This window comes from Salvelinus namaycush, chromosome 28 (genome assembly GCF_016432855.1).
Source record: "Salvelinus namaycush isolate Seneca chromosome 28, SaNama_1.0, whole genome shotgun sequence".
Taxonomy (NCBI): Eukaryota; Metazoa; Chordata; class Actinopteri; order Salmoniformes; family Salmonidae; genus Salvelinus; species Salvelinus namaycush.
In genome coordinates, this window is record NC_052334.1 from 33,654,282 (window position 1) to 33,677,704 (window position 23,423).

At 45.7% G+C, this 23,423-nt stretch overlaps 2 protein-coding genes across 4 annotated transcripts; one reads left to right on the forward strand and one right to left on the reverse strand.

Moving 5' to 3' along the window:
• Positions 1–958: 958 nt before the first annotated feature.
• On the reverse strand, positions 959–12,764 carry rpap1 (RNA polymerase II associated protein 1). 3 transcript variants are annotated; one of them, XM_038967630.1, is made up of 25 exons: positions 12,674–12,764; positions 12,018–12,192; positions 11,584–11,732; positions 11,389–11,481; positions 11,050–11,233; positions 10,674–10,838; positions 10,375–10,578; positions 9,680–9,795; positions 9,481–9,579; positions 9,296–9,397; positions 9,050–9,217; positions 8,777–8,956; positions 8,481–8,615; positions 8,182–8,352; positions 7,836–7,993; positions 6,879–7,049; positions 6,542–6,737; positions 5,398–5,507; positions 5,007–5,202; positions 4,631–4,768; positions 4,066–4,208; positions 2,072–2,843; positions 1,698–1,874; positions 1,425–1,481; positions 959–1,300 (listed from the first exon to the last, which is right to left on the reverse strand). In XM_038967630.1, the coding sequence occupies exons 2-25, from the start codon at positions 12,187–12,189 to the stop codon at positions 1,151–1,153; spliced, it is 4,206 nt and encodes a 1,401-aa protein (XP_038823558.1). In that variant the 5' UTR covers positions 12,190–12,192; positions 12,674–12,764; the 3' UTR covers positions 959–1,150. The 3 variants fall into 3 exon arrangements, with proteins under 3 accessions (XP_038823558.1, XP_038823557.1, XP_038823559.1); XM_038967629.1 differs by having other exon boundaries at positions 12,018–12,208; XM_038967631.1 differs by lacking the exon at positions 11,389–11,481 and having other exon boundaries at positions 12,018–12,208.
• Positions 12,765–14,852: 2,088 nt separating this feature from the next.
• On the forward strand, positions 14,853–21,852 carry LOC120023333 (transmembrane protein 151B). The gene is made up of 2 exons (XM_038967348.1): positions 14,853–14,957; positions 20,278–21,852. Exons 1-2 carry the CDS (start codon positions 14,853–14,855, stop codon positions 21,850–21,852), a joined length of 1,680 nt encoding a protein of 559 aa, XP_038823276.1.
• Positions 21,853–23,423: the final 1,571 nt, after the last annotated feature.

Below are 23,423 nucleotides of genomic sequence, written 5' to 3' on the forward strand. Positions count from 1 at the left end.
ATCGTATTATTATATGTACTGGAAAGCGATGGGTTAGAAGAAGCCTACATAACCAACCCATAAAGTAAAATTTAACATCCATATATGGCCAGTTATGTAAACTTAACATTGATTTATCCTGCAATAGATGTGGTTATATTGGTAACATACATTTTTGTCTTCTTCTAATGCCTCTTAAGGGAAAAGTAATCTAAAAGTAACTGAATGTAATCAGATTACGTTACTGAGTTTGGGTAATCCAAAAGATACATCACTGATTAGAATTTTGGACAGGTAACTAGTAACGGATTACATTTTGAAAGTAACCTACCCAAACTTGCGCTACCACAATATTGCCGGCTTCATCAAGAAAAAGTTTTCTGTCGACAAAGGCATATGTATAATCTCAAGGAACTGAGATTGTGAAATGTGTCCCTCGGTATTAAAAAAACATCTGAATCGAACTTTTGTCTGAACAGCACCATATTCCTTGAGTTAGACACCAAGCTGCCATTAGACCACCCACTTCACGCGTATATGGTGTGGTTCGGACAAAAATTGGATTGAGACGTTTATTTGATAGCAAGGGTAATTTCACTTTATGTCTGGTAAGTAGAGTTCATAGAGATTTTACAAATGCCTTTGTTGGCAGGATTTTTGTTGTTGTTGATGTAGTCGGCTATATTGTGGTAGGGTTATTCTCGGTCACGACCCACCAGAACGATTCACAACTCAGGGAGTCCAACCAATACACAGACTCCCGATGTTGTGTCCCAAAGCTATGCCGCAGGTAGCCTAGTGGTTGAGAGCGGTGGGGCCACTGGTTCAAATCCCCGAGGCAACTAGGTGAAAAATCTGCCGATGTGCCCTTGACCAAAGCTCTTAACTCAAATTGCGCCTGTAAGTCGCTCTGGATAAGAGCGTCTGCTAAATGACTTAAATGTAATAAAATACAAATTAACTTCTAACAGTGCTGAAGTTACATATACATACAAAAGCATCTTTATTCAAAATACAGTCGCAGTTTTGACAATCAATTCCAGGCACCTTTACAGCATTCTCTTTATCCTTATGCACTGTTTCCAGTAAAGCCCTCTTGGACCTGGTACCCTTGGCATGACCACGGCGCTCCAAATGAGAGCCACGATCTGTCCCCCCTTCCTCTCTGTCCTCATTCCCCCTTGCTATCGCTCATCCCCTGGGTCCCCAGAACACTCTCCAGCCTGCGTTGCCGGATGGGAGGCAGCTGGTCGTAAGTGTTGAAGCCCAGCTCAGCGTCTTTCTGGGGCAGCCTAAACAGCAGCAGGTGGCTCCTCAACACCTAGATAGGATAGGACAGATGTTAGGGGAGAGGAGGAATGGCAGGATGATAAGAAGGCTGTGGGGAAGGAGTACGGAGCAGTGGAGAGATGGAAGACCCCGGGGGAAGGTGAGTGAGTGTGTACCTCATCAGTCAGGTAGTGAGTCTTCCTCAGGAGGCTGCGACGGGCTGTTTCCACCTGCTGGAGAGGGGGAGACAAAAGCCTTTCAGAGGGGGCGCACAAAAGAAGACTACAAAAGTGTTCCTATTCAAAGTACAGATCCATTCCAAATCACCCTGAAATTGCATAACCCCGAAGAGCAGTGAGACCTTTCTATGAACTGCAATGCCACCCAGTTGTCATCCGTGTCGCTCAACAACACTGACCCACAGCCTGGGCCTGTGACGTGCTCTGTACCTGTGACGCTGCGTCCTGGGAGAAGATGAAGGTGTTAAGGTGGGACAGAGCCACCACGTAGAGCACAGGACACCAGCACAGCCTCAGTGTCCCTGTCACCAGCGCCCGGAAGTAGAGGCGCAGCAGAGGGAGAGAGTCCTCCGGGGGTGACGTAAACCTCTCCATAGGGACGGCCAGCTAGGAGGAACACAGAGAGAGCGGCTCATTTAGCCTCTCTTTATGTCACATGTTTTCGACACATTGTCAAATGGCACAACGTTGCAGCAAGTGACAAGAGCCCCAAGACCTCCATCTACTGGCTGTCTACACAATAATGTACCCTGTGCTCTCTACCGCAACATTCAATCCAGTGTGTTAACCAGCCTCCCTCTCACCTGTTCCAGTGTTACCCCTAGGGAGCGCAGCAGGCCCACGTGCTCCCCAAACAGAGTCAGCCTCATGGTGACACTGAAGCGCCTCTGCAGAGGCAGGAGGATGACGCAGCCAAACAGGGGGTCCCCGAATGACACCGCCTCAAACTGTCCCACCAGGGCAGAATAGAGGTCATTGAAGGAGGCCAGGCCTGTAGGAGGGGAGTTGAGGTCCAGAGCCTCCAGCTGAGATGGCCTGGTGAGCAGCCTGAAGAGAGCCCAGGTCAGCCTCTGGACAGGCCTCTCCATGAAAAGATCACTGGAGCACAGGAAGATACAAGCCAGACGGGCCAGTTTGGCTACAGGCAGCACCACCCTGAGGGCATCCTCCCTCCAGACCTCCAGCAGCAGCAGCCACTGCAGGCAGTGTGTGACCGACTGCACTGCCCCCGCAGGGAGCGACTCCACCTGCAGGCCCCCTCCGTCCGGTGCACCCGCCTGCTCGTACAGGCTGACGAGTGGCAGGAAGGGCCAATCGGAGGGGAGGGAGGGTCCAGAAAGTTCTGGGAGGAGCTGGGTGTTGAGCCAGGGCGTTCTGCCCAAGTGGAAGTCCCTGGAGGAGAGGACAGAGGGCTCCATGTGGGCCAGGTGGGAGAGGTAGCAGCCCCGGACAGAGGGCAGCTGGACACAGGCTTCCCTCAGCAGAGGACCCAGGGTCTGGAGGGGAGGGGCGGAGCACTCCTGGAGCCGCAGCTCAGACATCTCTGCAGCCTCGGGCCCTCCAATCTGACCCTCTCTGGAAGACAGGGAAAATGGAATAGTTGAGCTATACAGCACTGAGTTCAAATACAATAGGGCCTTTACAAGAAGACTAATGAGGCAGGTTGGCAGTGGCATCAGAGGAATACCAGCTATAGAGCAGTGATCTAACTTAAAGTGAAAAGGTCAGGAGATAGCTCCGGAGGCTACTATTTGGTGCAACCTCGATATAATGCGAGATGGCTTAGCATGACATAGCTTAATATCCCGTTGGAAAGGATTTATAGTCATAGTCCTCTCACTCAACAACACCGACAAAACACAAAAGAGATTACCATGTGTTCTAAATAGTCCATCTGCATAGCAGACCAGGGTTCAATAGTAGCTATATTTATTTATTAGGTATATTTATTTTCTATCATATACTTGAGCTGGGCTCAAACACTGTTTGAACCCAAAGTCCCATCCTGAGGGGAAAAAAACAGTGCACTTCATGTGGACTTGAGATCAAAGCCCTTAGTCGTGACCTTTTGAAAACCTGCTTCACATTTATTCCTGAAACAAATTAGATCCAGACAATGGAAATGTAAAAACAAAACAGAACGTCAGAATTTGTGTAAAGAATAAAAAAAATGGTGTGCTTAGCAGAACAGATGCTGTGTAAACATAAACCACTCTACTGCATAGGGTACACAATGCCCACGGGCAGCCCACCACTGCCATAAACTACATACATTTGCAATGAATCAACCATTTTTTCCCCCCTGTGTTGTGCCAACATTTCACATTTGGGCATACGTTAATGCACCGCAAACCACCCTGGCTGAAGTACATCTCCTCTTTCAACAACAATGTATCTTCTGGCCCTGCACCTCAACACAACAAATATTTCACTACATTGGAATTCCAGAGTTTAAGTTCTGCTTTATGAAACTTAATTGGAGGAGAGCTCCTTTTGGGTTGGCAATGCTGCTGTGAGGAGAGGCCACCATGTATGTACATTTGCCCCGGGGAACCTTCCTAATTCCATAGACAACACTCGTGAGAGCATTCGCTTTCAACAGAACTTGCCAAAAAGGAAATGAGAAAACCTCATTACCTTGTCTTATATCATGTCTGTATGAAATGTGATATTGTTTGAAAAAAGGAATTATTTAAAAAAAAGCTTCATTGCCTCTGGGAAGACTTCTACCTCTAGTCTAATGGCTTCGAACCTATGACCTACTGAGTAATGGAGACAGTATCACTAAAAGACTCACGGTATGAAGTCTTTGTTGAAGACCATGGTGGCCATGAGTTCATGGGCCAGGTATTCACTGCCAGGTAATAGCCAGGGAAGCATTACCAGAGACACGTGGTGAAACAGGGCAGCATGCTTGGCCACCTCTGGGTCAGTTGGAACCTGCAAGCATTGAGTACAAAACGGTAACTCATCCAAAATGTCCAAATCACACAAAGATGATCATGGCAAACTATCTGTATGTGAAATATTTAACGGAGGAACTTGTCAAGGGACAACAAGCGGAGACATCAGACGCATAAACATGTACATATGCACCTCTTAACAGAATCACTGGTCTGAGATACAAAGTGACTCAATGACAACACAAGATGAGCCTACTGGGCGATGACAAACCGCATGACCCTGAATGACTAGATGGGCACCAGTCTGTTTGGCTAACATTCCACTCCTTGTACTCCGGGTCAAATGCCAAAGGTGATGTTTAGCATGGCAGGAGTGGAAAGGAGTGGAATGATAGCTAAACAGACTGGTACCCAGACTAGCCTAAGACTGAGTGATGGAAGTTGGGCTCTATACACTACCAGTCTACAGGCCAGCCTCAGCAGCAGGTAGAGCAGGTGGTGTTCATGACGCAGGACCCAGTGAGACAGGGTGGGCTTGGCTTGGCCACAGCCACGCAGGTATCCTAGCACAGCCTCAAAGAGAAGGAGGGAGCTGAACTGAACAGAGAGAGAGAGAGAACATAGGAGAGAGATTAGTCCTGGGCCCACTAGCCCACTGTAAGGTAAGAAGACAAAGACATGAATGTGAATTGTTTGTTACACATCTCGGAATCAACCACTAGATGGCGGCAGATATTCATTCCGTTCCACGCAGAACAACACTAAAAGCTTGTGGTTTACACCGGACAGATAAAAGTCACATTTAGAGAGTAACTACAGCTTCATAAGGACGTACTTTGCGGACCAGGCCTCTGTGGATGCTGGTGAGGGTGTCCAGGAGGTAGCACAGGGAGGTAATGAGGGGGAAGGGGGAGTTGGGTCCAGGCAGACCCCCAGCAGACGTCCACCCGGCGCAGTGCAGACCAGGCAGACTGGGGATGGTCTCAGGGCCAGGGCAGCAGGACTGAGGGTTACACACTGCCGAACTACACCTGGGAACACAACACAGATAGATCACAACAGAGAGACAACACACTCCCAGAGTATCATCCTACAGCACTGGATCAGGGGCTAGACAGAGAAGGCCCAACCACACAGAAAGAGCAACATCCCCTCCATTAAGCTCTGCAGTAAAGGAGTAAATCACCACAGATGTAGCTCTATGCTTCTAAGTAGATGGGACTCACTTGAGGTTGTTAATCAGGCTGTGAACAGCCTCATGGGACAGCAGAGGGAGAAGAACCTCTGAGGTCAGCATCTCCAGCTCCTGCAGACACTCCACTGGATTGAACGAGCTCTGAAAGGGTTGGCACACCAGATTAGAGACGATGAGTAAAAGCAATGAGCTGGCCAATGATTTTCTCTATTTTTGCTGTAGACTTGCTTGTGTGTTTTGGATCATTGTCTTGCCGCATGACCCAGCTTCGCTTCAGCTCATGGATGGATGGCCTGACATTCCCCGATACACAGCCGTTTCTTTAATGATGAAAAGTCGTCCAAGTCCTGAGGCAGCAAAGTATTTTTGACCGCTGGTATGAGGTTCTTACTGTGGAATGCAGTGTTTGGTTTTCGACAGACAACGGGGGCCCACGTCGTCCAAAAAGTAGACTTAAGTTTGCCAAAAAGCACCTGGAAGCACCTTTCTGTTCGGTATCAGAGAATTTTAAAAGGGGAATGTCAGGCCATCCATCCGCGTGCTGAAGCACAGCTGGGTCATGCAGCAAGACGATCATCTTAAACAAACAAGCATGTCTATATCAGAATGGCTGAAAAGCAAGACATTTCACGTTTTTGAATGGCCTAGTCAAAGTCCAGACCTAAATCCGATTGATATGTGGCAGGACCTGAAACGAGCAGTTCATGCTTGAAAGCCCACAAATGTTTCCAAGTTAAAGCAGTTCTGCATGGAAGAGATGGACAACATTCCTCCACAGCGATGTGAGAGACTGATAGACAACTACAGGAAGCGTTTGGTTGCAGTAATTGCAGCTCAAGGTGGGACAACCGGTTATTGAGTGTAAGGGGACAATTACTTTCTCACAAGGGGAATTGGGTATTGCATAACTTTGTTTAGTAAATAAATGAAATAAGTATGAAATTGTGTTATTTGTTCACCCAGGTTCCCTTTAATATTAGGTTTTGGTTGAAGATCTGAAAACAGAACATCCGAAAAGGGGGCAAATATTTTATCACAGCACTGTAGTGGAAGCCTATTTCCAATCTGTACTGATGAAGGACGACGAGAACAGGCAGTTAGAACTATTTAGAAACAATTCTGGTCTGATCTTTTAATTCCCTTGTTGAGTACTGCTATAGTTTTTATACAGTCACCTGGATGGAGAGCTGGGAGTAGAAGGCCCCCATGTAGACAAGGTAGGCCGGCACCAGTCTCAGGGTGCTCTCCCTCTGGACTGGCTCCCCCAGGGTTCTCACACAGCCCTTCAGCAGCCCCAGCACTGTGGGCTGCAGACCTGTCACATGACCCCACGTCACCGGAGGTGGGGGAGGACACTCGGCCCCCTGGGAACTGTAGTGAAAGTAGAGGTTTGGCACTGTTGAATCCAATGGCTATCAATACAAAGCAGCACATGATGGAGTCACATGAAACACGTCAAAGCTGTAGAAGTGAACATAGTTAGAAGTAGTAGAGATCCAGAGTGTGTGTTACCTGACCAGGCCAGCCTGCAGCTCCTGATGGCAGCCAGCGGTGTGTGTGACGTGTGTGAGCAGAGTGAGGAGGGCCTGGAGCCTGTGGAGCTCCAGGGGCAACAGGGGGTCTGAGGGGCGCCAGGGCCGGTGGGCAGACTGCAACACTCTCACCAGGATGGGGTACAGGTCCCTGGTAATGGTAGTGGGAAGAAAATGTTCTGCTGTACTATTCACCCTGAGGGACAGACTTGTTTTTGACGCAGCTTTTCCTGCCATGTATAATCTAACACCAAGCAATTATACCCATCTGATCTAGGTCGTCTGTGGTATTAAGCAATACCTTTGAACATGAAATTAGGAGGAATAATATTTTTTTAACACAGCGTGTCCAGATGGCTTATTACGGCCCCACCATCCCCCAGGAGCCTAGAGATATACACTGAATGTACAAAACATTAGGAACCCTTGCTCTTTCCATGACATGACCAGGTGAAAGCTATGATCCTTTATCGATGTCACTTGTTAAATCCACTTCCATTAGTGTAGATGAAGGGGAGGAGACAGGTCAAAGAAAGATGTTTAAGCCTTGAGACATGGATTGTGTATGTGTGCCATTCAGAGGGTGAATTGGCAAGGCAAAATGTTTAAGTGCCTTTGAACAGGGTATGGTAGTAGTTGCCAGGCGCACCGGTTTGTGTGTGTCAAGAACTGCAACGCTGCTGTTTTTTTAACGTTCCAACAGTTTCCTGTGTGTATCAAGAATGGTCCACCACTCAAAAGGACAACCAGCCCAACTTCACACAACTGTGGGAAGCATTGGAGTCAACATGGGCCAGAATCCCCGTGGAACGCTTTCGACGCCCTGACGAATTGAGGTTGTTCTGAGCGCGTGCAACTCAATATTAGGAAGGTGTTCCTAATGTTTTGTACACTCAGTGTAGGTGATTGTTTGGGGGTTTGAAGACCAGTGACTCACGTGTACAGGTTACAGGCCTGTCCGTAGCTGGCTGCAACGGCCCACAGCCGGTAGGCCTCAGTGCTGACCCTCAAGGCCTCCTCTGGCTCCAGCAGCAGCTCGCTGGGCTCTGGGGCAAGCACACGAGACAGACGCTCCCGCGCACCGAGAGAGTTCAGCTGGGGAACACAGTCAGGGTGACTTCATTCTACTAGTCTATTAGACAAGATCATATATCACATCAAGATCATAAAACACTTATGCATCACTCCATCACATTGAAGTTACCCAACAGAAGAAAGCTAAGTGTAGCATTACTACATGAGGTAAGCTGGCAGTTGGGTTTGAAAACTCTCTCCAAACTTACCAGCCTGGCACAGGCGTGCCTGCCAGTGGTGGCCAGGACGCGTAGCAGCTTCATGGCATTGGCCACGGGCAGTCCGTATGCAGACTGGGGCGTGGGTGAGGCGGGCACTGTCCAGGAGCAGGGCAAGAACTCTGACATAACAGTCTCCATCAGACGAGGGCAGTCCAAGACCTGCAGTGACAGTCCAGATAGTAGTCATACTACAAATGTTAACTCATGTCAAGAGGCTTATAGCTAATAAAACCAGAGAGCGGCAGAGATATGCCAGAGGGAATTGTGGGCAGTGTAGTTGATGTTACCTGAGTGGCTGCAGAGGAGGAGTGTCTGGCGATTCGGATCAGGACTCCCAGCACGTCCTGGACCACCCTGGGTGACGGGCGGATCACCTCGAGGATGTAGCGGAGCCTAGGAAGCAGCTTCATCCTCAGTAAACCCTGAGACAGAGAAACAACACAGCCGATAGCTTTACACAATGCATTTATCCCTAGCACTACTCCACAGGGTGCAAAGACATTGAGGTGCAGAATCACAGAGCGAGCGATAGTGGAAAGATAACGGAGTGTTGGGATGATTAATCAGTCTGCTCTCTAGTCACCTTAACGACATCATTCCTGGCCACGTCATGATCAGTCTTCTTCTCTTCCTTCTCTTGAGCCGTCTCTCTCATGACCTCAGGCAGCCCCTCGTCTTCCTCATCCTCCTCTTCCTGAGCAGTGGGCAGTAGAGGAAAAGAGGCCAGCCCACGGAACCATGAGAGAGTGCTGTCCAGACAATCCTGAAACAAGACAGGGACAAAGATCCATTTTTTTTTACCATGGTACCCTCTAGTGGTGATGAAACAAAGTGCACTGTATGCAAGGTCTCTTACCTCGTCGTCTGAGGACACCAGGAGGGCTCGGAGTGCGTGCACGGCGGCGGACATCACTCCCTCCACATTATCGTCCAGTGAGAAGCGCAGCAGGAAGAGAAGGCCAGCATCCAGCAGAGTGGACACCACACTGCCCCTGAGAGCGGCTGCAAACTCGCCAGCCCGCGCCTACAGGAACACCGATCTCCAATGTTAAAGCAGATTCAACTGTCTTTTGATGTGATCGAACTGATTGACAGGCAGTACCTTGGTGAGGATGTGGGCCAGAGTGTTGAGTGCCAGGCTCCGCTGCTGGATCACCTGACTACGAGAGAGAAGGAAGAGCTCCTGCAGGGAGTAACCAGCCAGCTGAGGGAGACAGAGAGAAGACATCAACAGGCATATTCTCTGGAAAAACTTCCAGGAGATGTGTGTTCGTGCACTATGCTGACCTCAGGCTCCTCTCCGTGGTGGTGAAGACCAAGGTGGGTGGGCAGGTCCTCTGTAGGCGGGATCAAGGTTCCGGCAAAGTCAAAGCGAGCCTGCATGGCCTGTCAGCACAGAGACACAGTGATAGTCACTAGATGAGACAAACACACAAGCTCCTCGCATCTCTTGACAAACGTGTTCCGTGTAAACAGTAGTTAGTACCTGCTTGGTTCCTTTCCGTCTGGGGGCAGGCAGGTCCCTGATCCATTCCAGCTTCTCTGGCTCCAGCTTGTCCATGTGCACCCACTCCTTCTGAGGCTTGACTGGCAGGTCCTCCTCTGGAGAGATACATGGTGGTAATGCATCATTAGTACGATATTTAGCACTATTTGTAAAGCACTTCATGGGCTAAATATCCAAAATGATCTAGATCTGAATGGAAACCATGTTTTGGGGTAACTCGAATGCATCTGGAGTTACTCTAGCACCTCAGTAGTACATTTCTCTCCTATCAGTGTAATGGATAATAAAAGCTTGTAATGCTGGCATTGCTGTCTGAAAACAATCCAAAATACTGTAGGCACGCACTGTGGTCCAGAAACGGACAATCATTCTTCCTCTATGTTCATACAGTATGTCTTGGGCTTTCCCCCACGATCTCCACTACACAAAGTGAATCTGAATTTGGCCGGCTTCCTTCTAATCAGGCAGATTTAAATCAGTGTTCAGCCCTGGTATTCTAGTCACAGAGCTCCAAGGCGTCTTTTTTCTGCAATACGAAATGACTTGTGCAATTAGTTTAAAGGAGAGGGGAAACAGTTGGCAGACATCCAGGTGTGCTAGGACTGACAGTGCAGAGGCAGGCTCTCTCGCTAATTCGTAATGGAGTTACAGCACATTTGTAAAATTTCTTCTACCTTTCATTGGCGGTTGGGGGGTCGGTTCGTCCTCATCTTCCTCTCTCTCCATCTCTACCTCCCGAGGATTCTGATCTGGCATCATGACGGTTTCTTGTAGACGCTGTTCCCTGCGTCTCTCATCCTGGGAGTTGGAAGGCTGTGGGGCAGAGGCTAGGGCTCCCTGTGCCTTACGAGACCTTACAAAGTCAACAAGTCTGGGATCTGAGAGGTACACAATATGATTGAAGGTTTAAAAGGCTCACATCATAGCCTTACCAAACACAGCACACAATCCTCAAATAGCAACATGTGCCTACCTAGCTGACCCAGCAGCCTTTTCTGCTCCTCCAGGATTTCGCCCTTAGACATGGCCTGTAGTTTGGCCTGGTTCTCCTGTTGGATCTTCAGCATTTCTACTGTACTGTCTGACCCACCAAGTCCCTGGCCAGACACCAGCCTGGGGCCTGCCATTGCACTGAATCCTGGAAGAAAAAGAGAGACATGAGCAAGTTTTCCCAACTGAACAGTTTAGTATTGGCTGGCAAGTGGGACAGTACAAAAACAAACAGGACATCCCATTCAGTGTAAGCCAAGTTGGGCCTTCAGAGTAGACATCAAAGTATGAATTATTGTCTGCCAGGAATAGATTCTTTTCAACTTTATGAAATTAATTACTGGAACTCTGGTACTTACTGTCAAGTCTAGAGGGAGGTTGATCCATCTCCATGGTGGACTCTGGAGAGAGGTTCAGCACCTTGGGTCCAGATGTTTGACCCCTGGATGCTGGTGCAAAGTATAAAGGGGTATTTCCCTCTTTTATTCTCTGTGCTGCAATCTGTCGGGCAAAAATGCTCCTCTTTTCACCAGCAGCTGGAACCTAGTGAAACATAACATAGTTTAGAGGAATAGTTTGTGTGTTTATCCATAATTTATGAAGCACCATTCTGGATTAATTGTACCACATTTAGTATGAAGTAAATTCTGTAGTAACTGATTGATCCTCATAACAAAACTGAGCAATTGAGCTCCTACCATGCTCTCCATCTCAGGCCGGTGTAATACTTTAGGAAAAGCAAGGCTTGTGAATGCTGGTAAGGACACTGGTGTAGTACTAGTGTCCCTTTCCTAAGGGAAGAGAAGCGAAAGTGTAGGAGTTGTTGTTGAGACACAAACAGAACTGTGTGTGGCTCTGCTGAGCAGGAGATAGATGGCAAGAGTATCACTCACAATGATCTTAGAGAGAACAGCACTGATGTGCGTGTCATGTCTGTCCAACCTCTCCTCTGGGTCCTCATCCTCGAAACGAACACGATCGACTTTGAGGCGAGACTTTTTGGGAGGTGCAGGAGTCAGAGTGGGGAGCTCATCTGGAAGATCTGAAGAAAGAGATGCACAGCATCATATTATTAACAATCAGAAAACCTAAAGTTGTGTTTGGGCTGCCCGCTACACACAATCAACTATCTTACAAAAAGGCGTATGACAGACTGTTACTATGGCTGCGTTTACAGAGACAGCCCAATTCTGATTTTAAAAAATGTACCAATCAGACCAACTCTGAAAAAGATCTGATGTAAAAATATCTTATGTGATTGGTCAAAAGACCAATTAGTGGAAAAAAGTTCAGCAATGGGCTGCCTGTGTAAACACAGCCTATGAACCTTGGATTGTGACCACATCTCTCTGATCTCCTTGAGCCCCCTTGGAGTCTCCTGATCTCTTGTCTGGCCGTCGGACCACATTGACAGTGGATGGGGTCCCCGAGGCAAGAAACCTCTCCTGCTCTTGTAGGAGGTCAGCCTCCGAGTCAGTGGGCTTGGGACGCCGTATCATCACCTTACAGATAAAGGATCTGTAAACATAGTGGGTATCACACAATACGGTGTATGGCTATGTATTACTTTGTTTAGGTACAGGGCTGTGATATTATACTATTACCACATCAGAAAATAACATTTTAACTAAGCTTTCAACCAATCACATTCTCATCGTCTCTCACCTAATGGTACACCATATCATGTCAACACCTCTCCTGCAATTTGAATGTTAACTATCTTAGCTAGCTGTTCACGAACATTGTAATTTACAGGCAAGGATCCAGCAGCTAATAAACAGAGATCGTGCCTTGAAAACCTAGCTAATAGTTATCATGACATGTTCATGATCGCAAAGTGCTCAGCTAGCTAGCCAAAGTAGCTAGTTGGCGTTAGCTTGCTGGCTAGCTACAGCCGGAGCATTTCCTGCTTTATTATATGGGACCGTTGCAATGCCAAACATTTAAAAACTAAATGTATTTCAATGTATTTGTTGAATTCACCTTCAGTAAGAAATCCTCTGGGTTATAATTCACAGAAAAATGTACACAACGTGAGTGCAAAACTCAAAAACATCCACTAACAAGGGGGCGGTTACTTCCTGTGAAAGTGTGACGCCCACAAATCCGACTTCAAAATAAAAGTTATTAGAAATTCCACCATGAATGCATTAGAATAGAGTAATAACACAGCTAGAACAATGAGACAAATTTTCACTGGATGTATAAATATGAAGCATCGGTTGACGTTTCTACTCACTACCAAATATGGTGATGAGAGGAAGCCCAGTGGTCGACAGTGGGAGAATATGGATTTTGGCCGACATTCTACCAATCTTCTCATCGAAGAAACATTTGATCTCAATACAGTTCTGTTTCCAAAACAAACAGTTGTTACGAAGAGTGGACTAAGTTTTGTAAACTTTTCCCTTTGTCAACGTTTTTAAAAATTGCGTTCTTTAGAAGGCATTCAGTGGCGAATTGAGTTGTTGCACATGCGCACTTGAAAGTTGGCGTTCCCTAACGGAAATATGCAAATATATATTAGAACGCGCCAATAGGATCACGCTATCTCATGCTTGTCTCTGCCCACCTCCTTCAAATCAAAATCAAATCACATTTTATTGGTCACATACACATATTTCGCAGATGGTATTGCGGGTGTAGCGAAATGCTTGTGTCCCTAGCCCTGACAGTGCAGTAGTATTGTAATGAAACAGGCAGGGAGCAGGTCTCGAACCCTCGACCTCCTAGCCCGAGGTCCGGCGCGCTATCGACTGTGCCGCAAAAGCATGCTCAAGCGGCAGAGTCGATTTCCGCGCTTATAAACCCAGGGTCGTTACACTACTCCCTCCTTTCAAAGAGCGCGTCCTCGCGCTAGCTTGCGACTTTACGTCTTACAGGAACGCGCTCACCGGCCAAGCACACGCACTGTCGTGGATGCGAGGTCCGATCACTTCCGACACCAATGTAATGAAACAGGCAGGGAGCAGGTCTCGAACCCTCGACCTCCTAGCCCGAGGTCCGGCGCGCTATCGACTGTGCCGCAAAAGCATGCTCAAGCGGCAGAGTCGATTTCCGCGCTTATAAACCCAGGGTCGTTACACTACTCCCTCCTTTCAAAGAGCGCGTCCTCGCGCTAGCTTGCGACTTTACGTCTTACAGGAACGCGCTCACCGGCCAAGCACACGCACTGTCGTGGATGCGAGGTCCGATCACTTCTGACACCAGTGTAATGAAACAGGCAGGGAGCAGGTCTCGAACCCTCGACCTCCTAGCCCGAGGTCCGGCGCGCTATCGACTGTGCCGCAAAAGCATGCTCAAGCGGCAGAGTCGATTTCCGCGCTTATAAACCCAGGGTCGTTACAGTATCTAGCATCCTTGCTTGTCCTGCCCAGTCATTAGCTCACATTGGAAACGACAGGCTGTGGTCTAACTTGGGTTAGGTATACATTTTTGGGGGAAATAACATTTAAAAAACTATTAATATGATAACAGCGGATGTGGATAGTTGTGTACCTGTAGCAGGCTAAGGTTTTATAAATACTAGGAATAGGCTACTTTCATGGATATGATGATGAATCAGTTTGTTAGGTCACAACGTAGGCTACATTAGAAGTCATACATTTATTTTCTATGGGTGCAGGATTTAGAAAAAATCACACTTTTTTGAACGAGGCTTTCTGGTTGCAGTCGACACTGGTGCCTATAATTGCTCCAAGCCTTGCCTGCTTCATGTAAAGTAATGTGGTGATTGAACAGTCTCGTCTTCTTATTTAATTGGGAAACAGATGCTGATGCTGAACATGCACATCGTTGGAAGCTGTTGAAAAAATGATGCTTGTAAAAAGCGAATGACATCACTTTCTCTGTGCAAGGTAGCCTACAGTCAACTATTTTGACATTCATTTTAGATATCTGTTTATTGCGCATGCATGCGCTTCAACCTGCGGCATTTCGGTGTTTCATTTATCTTTTTTTTATCTGCTCCTGAATGTATCGGCAAGCCTCTGCGGTCAAATCGTCCCCGCCCCCCGGGTTCAAGAGATTGGAGCTCCTAAAAGCGGGATCCCCATTCGCCTTGGCTCCAGACCAGATGATCTGAAGCTCTGTTGGGGACCAGAAAAGAAAGGGGTAGCCTACAGGAAGCTTTGACTTGATTCTGCCATGTCCAGACAGCAGCATGTTCTCTCCCGATTTGGAAACGGATACCACTGCGGAAGACACAGCGCCCAACACCCCCAATGATGGAGAGGATGCACCGGCCAGCATTGATGTACTGGAGGAGGTGAGCGCTAGGATACGCGGTTGAACGTAGATTACATAACAGTAATGACAGCATCATCCTGAGAATGCGCATAATGATGTATTTTTTATGAATTAAAAGTATATGATAGATAGCCTTCTAGCCTACTGTATATATTTGGTGGAAAGGCAACTTTTTCATTGGTGCAAACAAGTGCAGCCCGCAGCCTTATAAGAAAAGGCACACAATCAATAGGCCCTACCTGTGGACCTATATCATATTGATCGTTGCTATTTATGAGTAACTTGGGTGGGAAATGTCTATTTCTGACAGAAGTTTGATCAGATTTAGATATGACTATCCTTAGGCAAACACATTTTTAAGGGAAAAAAGTGTGCAGAATTTTTGGGGGCGTTTCCCCCCATATCGGGCAACCCCTCTCTATGGGGAAAATGGCCCCTGAAGATGAATGTGTTCAAATCCATTTATATGTTTTTTATGTGGGAGTGTTTTAGTAATTGATTCTTAAAAGCTAGGTATATTATTTCAATCAATAATGGAACAAAATGGGGGAGGGGGGGGGCAAAACTGGGGAGGCAAACATACCCACTTAAAATTGTACTAGTCTATTAAAAACCAATTACAATTTTTCTCTCTAACCAAGTGGATTATTTGTATTCAAGTTCCCCTACTGGTATAGTGTATTCAGAAAGTATTTATACCCCTTGAATTTATCCACATTTTGTTACGTTACAGCCTTATTCTAAAATTGATTAAATATTTTTTTCCCTCAATCTACACACAATACCATGACAAAGCAAAAACAGGTTTTTCGATTTTTTTGCAAATGTATTAAAAATTTAAAACTTAAATATCACTTCTACATACATATTCAGACCCATTACGCAGTACTTTGTTGAAGCACCTTTGGCAGTGATTACAGCCTCGAGTCTTCTTCGGTATGACGCTACAAGCTTTGCACACCTGTATTTGCAGATTTTCTCCCATTCTTCTCTGCAGATCCTCTCAAACTCTGTCAGGTTGGATGGGGAGTGTCGCTGCACATCTATTTTCAGGTCTCTCCAGAGATGTTCGATCAGGTTTATGTCCGGGCTCTGGCTGGGCCACTCAGGACATTCAGAGACTTGTCCCACAGCCATTCCTGCATTGTCCTGGCTGTGTGCTTAGAGTCGTTGTCCTGTTGGATGGGGAAACTTCACCCCCCCCCAGTCTGTGGTCTCTAGCGCTCTGGAGCAGGTGTTCATCAAGGATCTCTCAGTACTTTCCTCCTCTTTCCTCATTTTTCCCTCGATCCGGACTAGTCTCCCAGTTCGTGCCACTGAAAAACATCCCCACAGCATGATGATGTCATTACCATGCTTAACCGTAGAGATGGTGCCAGGTTTCCTCCAGACGTGATGCTTGGCATTGAGGCCAAAGAGTTCAATCTTGGTTTCATCAGACCAGAGAATCTTGTTTCTCATGTTCTGAGAGTCCTTTAGGTGCCTTTTGGCAAACTCCAAGCGGGTTGTCATGTGCCTTTTACTGAGGAGTGGCTTACGTCTGGCCACTCTACCATAAAGGCCTGATTGGTGGAGTTCTGCAGAGATGGTTGTCCTTCTGGAAGGTTCTCCCATTTCCACAGAGAAACTCTGGAGCTCTGTCAGAGTGAGCATCAGGTTCTTGGTCAGGGAGGTGACCAAGGCCTTTCTCCCCTGATATCTCAGTTTGGCCGAGTGGCCAACTCGAGGAAGAGTCTTGGTGGTTCCAAACTTCTTCCATTTAAGAATGATGGAGGCCACTGTGTTCTTGGGGACCTTCAATGTTGCAGAATTATTTTGGTACCCTTCCCCAGATCTGTGCCTCGACACAATCCTGTCTCGGAGCTCTGCGGACAATTCCTTCGACCTCAAGGCTTGGTTTTTGCTCTGACATGCACTGTCAACTGTGGAACCTTATATTGACAGGTGTGTGCCTTTCCAAGTCATGTCCAATCAATTGAATTTACCACAGGTGGACTCCAATTAAGTTATAGAAACATCTCAAGGATGATCAATGGAAACAGGATGCACCTAGGCTCAATTTAGAGACTCATAGCAAAGGGTCTGAATACTTATGTAAATAAGGTTTTGTTTTTTTATACATTTGCAAAAAATTCTAAAAAGCTGTTTTTGCTTTGTCATTATGGGGTGTTGAGTGTAGATTGATATGTAAAACATTACATTTAATCCATTTTAGAAAAAGTCTGTAACGTAACAAAATGGAAAAAGTGAAGCGGTATGAATGATTTCCGAATGCACTGTATAACGAAGTTTGTAGCTCTAACTTCATTAGATTATTTATATACAGTACCAGTCAAAAGTTTGGACACACCTACTCATTCCAGAGTTTTTCTTTATTTTCACTATTTTCTACATTGTAGAATAATAGTGAAGACATCAACACTATGAAATAACACATATGGAATCATGTAGTAACCAAAAAAAGTGTTAAACAACTTTTTGTTACGTTACAGCTTTATTCGAAAATTAAACAAATAAACCAAATTCCTCAGCAATCTACACACAATACCCCATAATGACAAAGTGAAAACAGGTTTTTATAAATTGTTGCAAATGTATTAAAAATAAAAAACAGATACCTTATTTACATAAGTATTCATACCCTTTGCTATGGGACTCTAAATTGATCTCAGTGCCATCCTGTTTCCATTGATCATCCTTGAGATGTTTCTGTATATAACTTTTCTAAATGACAAAATATTTAGATCAATGTACCTCAAAATCCTTTGCTTGGAATAACTTAAGTTGAGATGAGATAGATGAAACCCCACTCCAACCTATTCATCAGATGCAAGAAACTGTACTGAGTACAATTTCTGTACCACGAAATCCTCTGTTCTCTGGAGTCTAATAATGGCATCACAATTGATTTACCAGCAAAATACTATTTCATTTAATAGTTTCTCAGATTGGATGGAAGTGCAATAGCCAAGAGCAAGATATGGCCTGTATGATGTCCACCCCTACCATTATATCTACATGAATATACTATAATTCTGCATTCAAAGTACATTATTATGTATAAGACAGAAAACAACTTAATCTTCCTAAGAAATACATGTCCTAGAAGACAGAGCCTAGTAATGGCATGGATATGCAAGGCACAATACAGTAATTCTGAGACGCTGGATTTTGTAACCTGTAGTTAATGATGTGTACTCTGAATGCTGGAGTTGTACCTCCTGTCTGTCAGGCTATAATTACACAAATTCCATCTGGGGAATTGGATGTGTGCAGCCTACCGTGAAATATAACTTCTAGGAGAGAGCATGAAATGACTGTTTTTTTTGGTGATACATTTTTTATTGTGAGATTTGCTGTTTTTTTCCCCAGAGGTCCTGACCCATGATGCTGTGTTGCCCTATATGAGGATGCTCCAAAGTCAATGGTATTTTTGACTTTTGACTTGTGTCGATGCCTGGTTACATGTCCCGTCTGAGTCAGCCCTTTCTGTCAGCCTCAGCATTGCTGACTGAACTCTCCCTTTATCACATATCAGTTAATTCAATGTTTCTCGCATGAAGCAACAGTAATTCTTATTGGTGAAAAGACCATGACACTTCCTCTATGTGGTCAGTTGATCTTCATGGGTGAATGGCTGTTATACACCTGAAAACACCTGAATTAGCTGAAAACATGGTGAAACAGTCAAAACATTTATTCTTCAAATACAGTATGTACGTTTACCCTGCCTAAATGTTTTATGTCCAGTTGACTTAGGTCTGGGACACTATACTTATTGTACTGGAAATAAATAGAGCACCTCTGGGACAATGCCTCTGCTGAAGAGGATACATTTCATTGGCAGTCAGAATTGCAAATGTGAGCAATTTTGAAGATGCCAGGACAGACTGGGGTAGCTGCAATGAGCTCTTCACTTGACACTTAGCAGATATACTGTATAGGGTACGAAGAATGTGTAATCCAATTACCTGTGTGTTTGATTCTGTTGTGGTCAAGTTAAGTATAGAAAGTCAATGTTCATTTTAGCAGCAGAGGTCACTGGGGGACTGAGGATATGCATGCCCTGTTGGAAATGGTGCATGCCTACTTACTATAACCCATGCAAAGATGGTTGAAAGGTTAGCAGTAACATAGTGGTGAGGAAGGATTTGGGTGGAATGTTAGAGTTGTACCTAACGTTATTTGCAGTTGTTTCCAGTGGTGTAAGGTACTTAAGTAAAAAATATTTAAAGTACTACTTAAGTAGTTTTTGGGGGTATATGTACTTTAATTTACTATTAATATTTTGGGCAACTTTTACTTTTACTTCACTACATTCCTAAAGAAAATAATCTACTTTTTACTCCCTACATTTTCCATGACATCCAAAAGTGCTCGTTACATTTTGAATGCTTAACAGGATAGGAAAATTGTCCTATTCACACACTTATCAAGAGAACATCCCTGGTCATCCCCACTGCCTCTGATCTGGCGGATTTACTAAACACAAATGCATCTTTTGTAAATTATGTCTGAGTGTTGGTGTGCCCCTGGCTGTCCGTACATTTTAAAAACAAGAATGAGTCATTTGAAATGATTTATACTTTTGATACTTAAGTATATTTAGAACCAAATACTTTTTGACTTTTACTCAAGTAGCATTTTACTGGGTGACTTCCACTTTTACTTGAGTAACTTTCTATTAAGGTATCTATACTTTTACTCAAGTATGACAATTGGGTACTTTTTCCACCACTGGCTGTTTCTATTGCGCAAAGTAGCCTTAAATGAAATTCAAGCAAACTACTGTACATGGTATCGCTTCAACCTCATTTACTGTACTTGCAGTTTCAAAAAGCTCAGCACGTTACAGCTCTGCTATATTAATTAGCATTTTGCCGACAGCAATATTGGAGCACTGCATTTTTTTAGGCTCATTGGTGTGTACTCACTTTTCATCATGTTTTACCATTCTCTTTCATATGGTACAGTAGATCTATTATTCATGTGACACTGTTGCTTTCTGACCCGTTGAAAACCTTTCAACCTGTATAGGTAAATCAAATAGCCTACATTGGGATCCAGCTCTCCTTAAACACAGAAATATAGAAGAACTGATCAGACATGGCATCGCATCGCAAGAAAGAGGCAACATAAAGAAATTGTTGTACTTTTATTAGAGATTCCCTAGGGAATTCTGAAAGTTCTTCAAAACACTGTTCTCATTTTAATAACTCTGCTAAAAGCTATTTAAATGCAGCCATTTGTCATCCACAAATATATTTTTAAAGTTAGAGTATTGTATGTAAGCTTTTCTCTCGCTCTCTCCCTTTTCACTCCTCTCTCTTTCCCTGCAGCAGCGGCCTGTGAAGCAGTCACTGAGTGCCTGTATGTGTCGAGAGTCCCACTGGCGCTGCCTTCTCCTCTCCCTACTCATGTACAGCTGCCTTGGCACTGTGGCTTGGTGCCAGCTCACCCGAGTCACAAAGCTCAGCTTCGACTCATCCGTCACCTCCCTGACAGCCTCCATTTCCTCACTCAGAGGGGTTGGCCTGGGAGGCCGCTCTATGATTTACCATGACAGCCCCTGCTCTGACGGCTACGTGTACATCCCTCTGGCCTTCCTGTTCATGCTCTATGTCGTCTACCTGGTAGAGTGTTGGCACTGCCAGGCTTGCAGTGAGCTACAGTGTAAGGCTGATGTGGATAGCGTATATGAGCGGGTATTGCGGATGCGACAGGCTCGTCCGTGTGTTTGGTGGAAGGCCATAAGTTACCATTTTGTTCGGAGGACCAGACAGGTGACCCGCTACCGGAACGGGGATGCCTACACAACCACCCAGGTCTACCATGAGCGGGTCAACACACACGTGAGGGAGGGAGAGTTTGACTACAGTCGCTGTGGTATGCGGGACGTCTCACGGGATCTACGTGGACTGGAGAGCCATCCGGCGACAAGACTTCGTTTCACCAAGTGCTTCAGTTTCGCTGGGGCCGGACCAGAAAATAATTACCTCAACCAACGTGCCAGGTTCTTCTCAGAGATTGAGGGTTTGGATGACTACATGGAGGCTCGGGAAGGGATGCAACTGAAAAACGTGGACTTTAAAGAGCACCTGATAGCCTACGTGGACCCTGACCGGTTGCCCTGGTATACTTCTCAGGTGGCGTTCTGGTTCACTGCTCTGCTCATGCTGTCCTGGCCCCTGAGGGTGCTTATAGAGTACCGTACAGCCTTTGTGCACTACCATGTTGAGAAGCTCTTTGGGCTGGAGTACAGCCACAGCAGCCCCTCTCCAACAGAGGAGGAGGTTCCCATCAGGAGTGGTCTCCCTCGGGTAGATACCGTGGACAGCACTGAGCTGGAGTGGCACATCCGCTCCAACCACCAGTTGATCCCCAGCTACTCAGAAGCCATGCTGATGAACCTGAGGGCTTCGGACTCTGGTACAGCTGATGACACCAGGTCCTCTAACTGCTTCCTGCTAGACAGCCACCCAGCCCAGAGCTATAGCACGCTGGTGCAGGACTGTGAGCACTGCTGCCAGCTTCAGGGCGAGGTTGGACAGAGGCGGGCCACCACCAGCTCCAGCTGTTCCTCCATCTTCTCCCATCAGGCCTTTCACTCCCGCCTCTCCCTGGACACCTCACACTTCTCACTGTGCCGGATGTACGGCTCTCGGCGCACCGTAGGCCTGTGGAGGAGCCGCAGCAGCACACTGACTGACCGCTGCTGCGTGGATGAGCAGTGTTGCCGTTCCTACTCCAGCCAGCTGGCTCTCAACGAGAGCCCACCCAGCTACCGGGACGCACGCTTCTTCCCCGTCCTCATTGTGCACCGACCCGAGGGCTGCGGTAGTGGTGACTCCACCACAGAGGTGCGGCGGTATTATGTCCGCCGGGGGTCCTGCTGCCTGGAGACCTCACTCTGAGGAACCAAGAGACATTTGACTGATTCAGTAACAATATATTCCAAATTAGCTGTTTTGAGAGTCCAAGAGCATATAAAGACTGTTCTGTTGACAGCACTGAAATTGTGTTACTCACTGGCTCTGTGCTGTATGCTCAGATTCATATAAAGGCTGCATAGTTCTCAGTCTCTTGTGCACGTTGGATCTGTATTGGTATTATCTCCTGCTGCAGACATGATTGTGAGTCAAACTAAAAGAGCTGGATTTGAATGTTTGATTCATCGATGACCAGCTCTCAGTGCGGTGCATATGGCATTATGTCATTGTGAAAAGTTGCCCTTTTCTGTTTAAAAAAATGACATTTGTATTGTCTTCGTCCTGATGGGCCACATGTTTATTACTGCTACCCTGTTTAGTCACCATTGCCAATTTCAAAATGCTTCATTGACACATTCTGAGTGTGTTTTCACACTTGGTCCCTTTCAGACAATTTTTGGGAACTCAGTGCGGTTCGCTTAATTTTGTTTGTGCAGTGTGAACTCTCCAAAGGAACTCAGAACCCTCAAAAGAGTCCCCGAAGTGAAGTGAACTGAGACCATCTCGAGAGATTCCCTTTTGTAGGGCAATGTGAACACAATCTCCCCAGGTTCGCTTATCATTATTCACGCACCACACACTAGAACACTGCAACACCATTTCCCAAGACATAACCCGTCGTGCAGGTTTGTGGAAAACAATGTGTGCTGTTTTTGGATATTGATTAGCGATTGTCAAGGATGTACAGACATTCCGAAATATGTGTGGAGTTTTTAGTTCAGATTATTTCTTTGCAATATGTGATCTATAGGCTAAGAGAGAGCTGTTTATTCGATTGTGAGGTTTGAACAGTATGAGAAGGCAACAACATATTTGGTGAGAATCACAACATAGGAACTAGAATTGATTATGTACCCAAAAAGAGCAGTAGCCTTGGGTGTACAATTTTCAATTACAGCCTTATCTCCAGTTATTCTTCTGCTATTTATTATGTTACCAATAATATGAACATGTTAATACCTTCTGATTATTATAATTATGTCTCATCTTTTAACTAAATTAAATATATTAGCTTCCAAAATGTAAGTAGGTGTGTCTAGCTGTCCAATAACATTGATTGAATGGCTTGTCCTGCACTTTGTAAAAACCCAGAGTGCATTGAGTGAATGTTGAAAACAGGAACCAAAATCTGTCTTAGCAATGTGAAAGCAAAGACGACTCGGACGACAAAATAGGGGAGGTGAACTGGCAAAAGTGTTTAGTCCTCATTTAAAGGCAAGGGCAATGTGAATACAAAGATAACTGAGTTCTTTAGATTATTTTTTTTTACCCTAGAGTTCACTTTAAAGAGGACTGAGATTGGTTCTTTTCAAGAGGACTAAATGTGAAAACACCCTAAAACAACACCAAAGTCACAGAAAATCAAACTGCCTGATCTACATTTAATACAATATTGAGAAGTTATATTTTCTTTGCTTTTGCATGTTTCTAATGGAACAAACTGTATCTGTGTCAAGTAAGTGAAAGTAGCATACTATGTACACTACCGTCCAAAA

What these genes read in the sequence shown, in the direction of transcription:
- LOC120023333 (XM_038967348.1), top strand. Translation starts at nt 14,853, where the DNA reads ATGTTCTCTCCCGATTTGGAAACGGATACCACTGCGGAAGACACAGCG. An exon ending in GCATTGATGTACTGGAGGAG is followed by an intron (nt 14,958 to 20,277) that starts GTGAGCGCTAGG and finishes CTTTCCCTGCAG; the next exon opens with CAGCGGCCTGTGAAGCAGTC.
- rpap1 (XM_038967630.1), bottom strand. Translation starts at nt 12,189, where the DNA reads ATGATACGGCGTCCCAAGCCCACTGACTCGGAGGCTGACCTCCTACAA. An exon ending in AGATGTGGTCACAATCCAAG is followed by an intron (nt 11,733 to 12,017) that starts GTTCATAGGCTG and finishes CTCTTTCTTCAG; the next exon opens with ATCTTCCAGATGAGCTCCCC. An exon ending in TAGGGGTAACACTGGAACAG is followed by an intron (nt 1,875 to 2,071) that starts GTGAGAGGGAGG and finishes TGTTCCTCCTAG; the next exon opens with CTGGCCGTCCCTATGGAGAG.